Here is a 7,500-nt window from a genome sequence, read left to right as displayed (position 1 = left end):
AATTTAAAACATCAGATAATACGAATTCTCTCAATACTAAATAATTTATTTTAAAAAATTTTTAATTATATTATATTATATGCTGATGATGCCGGTGCCTATAATCCAGCAAAAATTTTAAATAAATTATTTAGTATTGAGAGAATTCATATTATCTGATGTTTTAAATTAGTTTATATATATATATATATATATATATATATATATATATATATATATATATATATATATATATATATATATATATATATACACACATAATGTTAAGTAATGAAAACCTTTTATAATTTATTCATTTAAGTTTACCTAACTGGCAGAGATTCTACAATCCTTGGGAGAAGTGGAAGTACTGAGTTGCACAACGAGTTACATAAAGGACACAAAAACTCAGTTTTTGATACATCAATAGTATTTAGTCGATTTGAAAAAAAAGTAGATGCACTTGTACTAAATCTTGAAGTATAATACTTATCCCAACATTTACCATGAGCAATATGACCACAGCTAGATACATTTATACAAGCTGAATTATCACAAAAAGAAGGCTGCAGGTTTTCACTTCTCTTATTTTGAAAATGAAAAACACTTGATTCATTAACAAATACCATAACAATGAAAGAATTTTCATTATCTAAAAGCTGTTCTTCTTGACAAAGAATACACTGAGCCTGTTGAATGTTTTCTTCACTATGTGATCTTTTGTAACCAATTGCAATTGGTAAAGAAATGTCTTCAATATAACTTATATCTTCATTCACATCTCTAAAATAATTTAATAATAATTTTATAAATTATTGCTAAATAATTAAAATATAACTAAAAATAATTAAAATAATTATTGTTAACTATGAAAAAGATTACTTAGGAGTATACAAAAATAAATTTTGTTTGTTTTAATATAATATGCTTTTTCATAGCATGCTTTATTTAAAGACTAATGCAAAAATATTTTTTTTAAATGGGAAATATTTCTCCATCAAAATAGAAAGGAAAAATTCAGTATAAAAATTATATTAAATAATGATACTAAACTAAAGTAAAAAAATAAATACTATATTAAAATAGTATAAACTAATCATCTTAACTAATAAAAATAAGTTAATTTAATTAATGAAAATAAGTTAACCATATTAAACCAATTTAAAAAAATACTTATTATTGAGATCATTCTCAAACATTTCATGGTGATATTTCATAAAATCTGTTTGCATTTTATTCATCTGGGCAATCAGTCTCTCTTTTCGTTCTTTTGAGAGCATCAACTTTTTGGCTTTATCATCTTGTACAGAATCATCTTCAGATGGCAAAAACTTTAGGTTATGTTTATGAATAGTTGAGCAAACCATTTCTTCTTCAATGAGCTGTAACAAATTTTGTTTTAAAATATAATAAGAATATACGACAACAACAAGGCTTAAGATTTTTGTAACAAAACAATATAGATGATGGCATTCATTGTGATGATGATGACAATGATAAAGCAATAATTATGATGTTGATGATGATGGTGTTGGTGATGATGATTATGACAATGATGATGTGACAGTGATGATGATAATTTTGATGATAATGCTTATGACAATGATGATAATGTTGATGATAATGATTATGACAATGATGATGGTAATGATAATGATGATGGTGATAATGACGATGATGATGATGATGATGATGATGATGATGATGATGATGATGATGATGATGATGATGATGATGATGATGATAATGATGATGAGAACGGTGATAATGATGACAATGATGATAATGTTGATGATAATGATTATGACAATGATGATGGTGATGATAATGATGATGGTGATAATGACGATGATGATGATGATGATGATGATGATGATGATAATGATGATGAGAATGGTGATAATGATGACAATGATGATAATGCTTATGACAATGATGATAATGTTGATGATGATGATTATGACAATGATGATGGTGATGATAATATTGATGGTGATGATGATGATGATTAAGATGATGATAATAAACTAAATACAAGCAGTAATTTATTACCAATTTTATCCACTTGATCATTTTTTGAAATTCTTTAGATGATTGCTTAGTAAGTAAATCTTCAATAAGCTCAGATAGGGAGAACTCTAAAAATGTTCAAAAAAATCTGTTTAACAGAGCTAGGTTCAAAATCTTAAATAAACTTGACAAAATTTTTTTTTTATCGATTTTGAAAAAACTAAAAACTATGCATAATTTTGTTTTATTTAATATATATTACATATATATATATATATATATATATATATATATATATATATATATATATATATATATATATATATATATAAATAAACCTTTTATAGATTTTTTTAGAGTTGAAGTGATTGGGCACAGATAGAATGAGAATTATGAGATAAAAATCTATTAATTTTAAGAAAAGTCTTTTAGTTAATGAAAGTTCTATAAATTATGTATGTATGGATTTTTTTTAACAAATTCATTTCCAAAAAAGCTGCAAGCATTTAATGGGTTAGAATTAAAGAGCAAAAAATTGACACACACTCAAAAATAACTGACACACACACAAATAATTGACACACACAAAAAAAAATAACAACTGTAAACTGTATGTGTCATGAAGAGAGGAGAGCATTCCGAAACAATATTTAAAAAAAAAAAAGACGAAAAAAAACTAGACGAATAAGTCATTTTTAAGCATGAAAGGCAGCAACAAAATGGAACTTGGCTGAAAGACAAACCACACAAGATTGAGTTTTGATTTATGGAAACAGAGATAAAAGCTTGCTTGACAGGCAACCATAGTAATATTTATAAAAAAGAGATAAAGATGCAATCTCAAAAAGATGACTTTTTGGACCTAGTCTATAGGAGAAAAAGCATCATTAAAAGAACCAACCATATAACAACAGTATTCCATACAAAAACAAGTATGAGATTTATAAAGGTTATAAATGGAACTCACGCAAAATAAAGAGGGACAACCTTAGCTGATAGTAACTTTGCAATGGATAAAATATATGGCTCTATAAGAAGTGAAAGATAATCGAAGAAAAAGAAAGTAGAGAAAAATGTTGCCAAAAATTTTTTTGAAACAAAGGTTTTACCATAAAAATATAAAAAAGAGGTGGACAACTTTTTGTTGACAATAAACACTTTTAATTTGCCAGTTGGGCAGATTTATCAAATCAAATCAGCTTTTCTTACTGTTTAGACCAACTCAGCACAAGATTTGTCATTCATCAATATTGGAATATCTACAACTTTGCAATAATTATAATTATTAAATAAGCAAAACTCAGTTGTTTGTTACTAGTAATTATTAGTAACAAACAACTGAGTTTTGCTTGGGTTAAAATTTGCTAACCAATCCTAGTCTCAAGCTGTTGCAAAGAAAACATTTAAAATTGGCTGCCTGATATAAGCAATTATAAGGCAGTGGTTTTAGTCAAGATCGTAGTATAAAACTATAGTGAAGTTTTTTAAAAAAATATATAAAAATTAATTTTTGATTATTTGTTTATTTATTAGTGCACTATGAAGTTAAAACTTGGTTATGATCAAAGAGTTTAGGAGAAACATCGGAAAAAAGGAACATGGGCTTAAGCCCAACTGAAATAAGTGGACAAAATTAGGAAGAGAATAAAAATAAGTGTAAAATAATAAAAGAGGATGTGAATAAAAAAATTGAAAAGATGTTGAACATTCAGAACAAAATAAAACACTATATGTATAATAAAAGTAATATTAGAATGTAAGCAGCACGAATGCAATAAAACTCAGACTTTTATATGAAAACTATGGCTCATGTGTAAAGTCTAAGAGCAATGTATAAAGAAATATGTAAAAAATCGTGTTTGCTTTTAGCGGGAGTTGAACCATGAGTTTAAAAATTACCAGTTCGATGCTTGATCCAAAATTTACTATATGAATTCGACAAAATATAAATGAATATAAAAAAAATAAAATAATGAAAATGCAATAAAACAAAATGCAAAAACAAAAGAAAGACAAACTACATGAAAGAAAAGTATATGAATACATATATAAGTTGAAAATAACACTCAATTTAACATGATCCAGCATAAAAAGTGCCCCTGTCTACAACAACATAACTAAAAAAGGCCTATTAAGCTTATACAAAAAACTAATAATTTTATTGTATAAAAATCCCAAAGAACTCATCCTTAAACAATAAATACAATGAAAAGAAGTCTCAAAAAATTATGCTCATAGGTCATAAGCAACCCTGATTTAAAAGGACTAAAAATTTTGTTTACACATATTATCAAACAAGAATAAAATAAAAATATCATCATGAAATAAAAAAATAAAAATAAAAACAAAAATATACCATCATTATTCTTTTTTAACAAAACTCCCAAAAAGTTGAAATCAAACTTTTCACTATTTCTTGCTCTCTTTGTTTCCAATAATCCAACAGCAATAATTAACAAAGTCTTAAAATCAATAAGCAAAGTCTTATAATCAATAAGCAAAGCCTTAAAATATCATAACATTGATCCAAAAACTAAAAAATTTATTATCAAAAAAGTTTTTACTTCTCATATAAGATGTTATAAAATATATAAAAATAAGTTGCCCTATGACCATAGTGGAGATACAGTTAAAAAAAAATTAATTATTGAATAAAAATTCATTTATTCAAGAGTAAAAAAAAAACAACTTTTGAAAGCAAAAATTTTAAAAGTCTTACCACTTCTATTATTTCAACAGTCACCATTTTCATTGATAAAGCACGATTTAAAACTAGCTTCAAAAGAAATGCTAACTTTTCTGAGTGCAGCAACTTTAATATAGATTCTAGTTTTGGGAGAAATCTTGGTGGCATTGCCAAAAATGTTACTAATAAAATAAAATAAACAAACATGTATGAGTGGGTGTATATATGTATGTATGTATGTATGTATGTATGTATGTATGTATGTTTGTGTGAATATATATATATATATATATATATATATATATATATATATGTATGTATGTTTATATTTATGTATGTATATATATATGTATGTATGTGTATATATATATATGTATGTATGTGTATATATATATATATATATATATATATATATATATATATATATATATATATATATATATATATCAATGTATGTATGTGTGTATATATGTATGTATATACAGGGTTAGTCAAAAGTTTTGTCTCCCGTTAGTGGCACTTTTTTTGAAGTACATTTTATCTCTTGTCAGCGTTGTAATTTATAGATAATTATTTTCAGTATCTAACCTTGACCTTAATACTGTTGTTTACTGATGTTATTTAAAAAAATATGTTTTTGACATAAAAACTATTTAATTTAATATACGAAGATTTTATTATAAAGCAGGAAGGTAAGAATATTTAATAAGGTGCTGTTATTAAATAAACATAGTTATTTTATAATGAGCATGATTAATAGATAGTATTTTGTCTATATTATTATAAAATGAAAACACGGATTGTTAGGGTTTAGTTTAGTGTTCAAAATTTTAAAGGTGAAATTTTCATCATGCATGTCAAAAGTTTTGTCTCCCCCCACCCTAAAATTAAATTTCAATTACAAGCGAAGTATTCTGGAAAACTTATGTTTTGTATTATTATTTTAGATGGGAAAAATAGCTGGTGTCACAAATACAGCTCCTGCTTTAAGAAAAAGAATGGCGGAACTGCAGATAGCCGGCATGACGAAGACACAAATTGCCAAAGTGTTGGGGTGTCATCCACGAACGGTTCAGCAGTACTGGACAAAATCACCATTGTCAAAGTTTAACGACAAGTTTCGTTCTGGTCATCCGAAGGCTTTGTCACCAGCGTCAAAAAAAATCATCACCGAAACTATAAAAAATAAGTGGGGTTCATCTCCAGGTGCTTGCGCAAGAAAGCTGAACATGTCGCATCGATATCGGGAAAAAAATAAAATCGTATCAGAGTCAACTGTACGAAGATTCGTTCGCGAACAACCGTGGGGTAAAATTACTTATAAACAGCCAATAAAACCCCTACTAACTGCAAAAAATAAAGACAACCGCTTAAAGCTGTGCCAGTGGTTAGACGAAAACGGGTATCTGGACGATAACCATTTGGGGCATATCAAGAGGAGTCACATTCTTTGGACGGATGAGTCGCCCATCAAACTTTTCCCGACTCCGAACCAACAAAATGTCCGCATTCGCACTGACGACAAAACTAAAATTATCCCGGCGCAGAAGCCAAAAAATGGACTTAAAATTATGGTTGCCGGTGGAATTTCAGGGTATGGTTTGACAAAATTAATAATTGTCCCAGAAAAAGTTACGATCAATGCTGATTATTACATAAATAATATTCTTCCAGTTTATAAAGAAGCTTGTGTAGGAAAACAAGCCGGTAATGATGCTGACTGTCGCCAACTTGTGTTTAGCCCTCAACATGTGTTATTTCAGCAAGATGGTGCTCCAGCACATTCTGCGAAGAAGACCCAGGAATTTTGTCGTAAAAATTTTGCCGCCTTTATCCCAAAAGGTCGGTGGCCAGGTAACAGCCCTGACATGACCTGTATCGAACACTTGTGGTCAAAACTTCAAGACAGTGTGCTGCTTGAACCACGGCCAAAAAATAGGGAAGAACTGGTACGCCGTGTTCAAAAAACTTGGAAATCGATGGATGGTGATTATCTGAAGGCTCTGGCGGAATCTCTGCCGAGTCGTGTTGCGGCTGTTCGAGCTGCAAATGGAGGACATACTAAGTACTAAGCATGAATTATATTTTTATTTTATTGGTTTATGTATTGTTGTGTTTAATAAATATGTATTTCTTGCAAATCATTACTTGTTTTTGTATTAAAGTTGAAATTGTTAGACCAGTGGGGGAGACAAAACTTTTGACTAACCCTGTATATATATATATATATATATATATATATATATATATATATATATATATATATATATATATATATATATATATGAATACTTAAAAACATAATCTCACAGCTCTTATATGCCTCAAAGATCCAGTAGTTAAATGTTCCATTAACAATCCACCATTAATAATCCATTAACAATTTTTATTACTCAACTGATTCCCACCTGGAAAACACCTTATTACAGAAGTAAATATAAACACGCCGATAGTAAGAATTGTAGGTGGTCACATACTTGTTGTCTATTGACCCTCACTCCTAGTTTACTTGCAGATACTGAATTTGGTGCAAAACTAAATGCATAAAATCTCACCATGAAAAAAGTGGAATTCATAAGATTTTATCGAGTAAACTTTATCATACCAGAATTACCCATCTTAAACTTTCTGTCAGTGAACAACTTAAATGTTTCACTGATCAGCTATGATACTCTGGAAACTTTATGCTTACTTAAACTTATGAAAAACTATGATGCTCTGGAAACTTAAACTTAGAAACTTTAAATAAGTTGAAGTTCTAATCTTTTACTTGTTAACAAATATATTGTACCATCTAAATGGCTTCTTGTATACATCACACCAAT

General features: G+C 27.9%; 1 protein-coding gene across 1 annotated transcript in view; it reads right to left on the bottom strand.

The window, feature by feature from the left end:
- LOC101238882 (E3 ubiquitin-protein ligase UBR2) overlaps positions 1-7,500 on the bottom strand; it is a 145,998-nt gene that overhangs the window by 48,164 nt on the left and 90,334 nt on the right. Inside the window, exons 29-33 of the mRNA XM_065805726.1 lie at positions 4,709-4,857; positions 4,346-4,451; positions 2,032-2,117; positions 1,153-1,361; positions 307-762 (exon numbers count right to left, since the gene is read on the bottom strand). Coding sequence (XP_065661798.1) covers positions 307-762; positions 1,153-1,361; positions 2,032-2,117; positions 4,346-4,451; positions 4,709-4,857 — 1,006 coding nt within the window. The remainder of the gene's footprint in view (positions 1-306; positions 763-1,152; positions 1,362-2,031; positions 2,118-4,345; positions 4,452-4,708; positions 4,858-7,500) is intronic.

Source organism: Hydra vulgaris, chromosome 09 (genome assembly GCF_038396675.1).
Source record: "Hydra vulgaris chromosome 09, alternate assembly HydraT2T_AEP".
NCBI classification, from domain to species: Eukaryota; Metazoa; Cnidaria; class Hydrozoa; order Anthoathecata; family Hydridae; genus Hydra; species Hydra vulgaris.
This window is presented reverse-complemented; position numbering and strand designations above follow the sequence as displayed.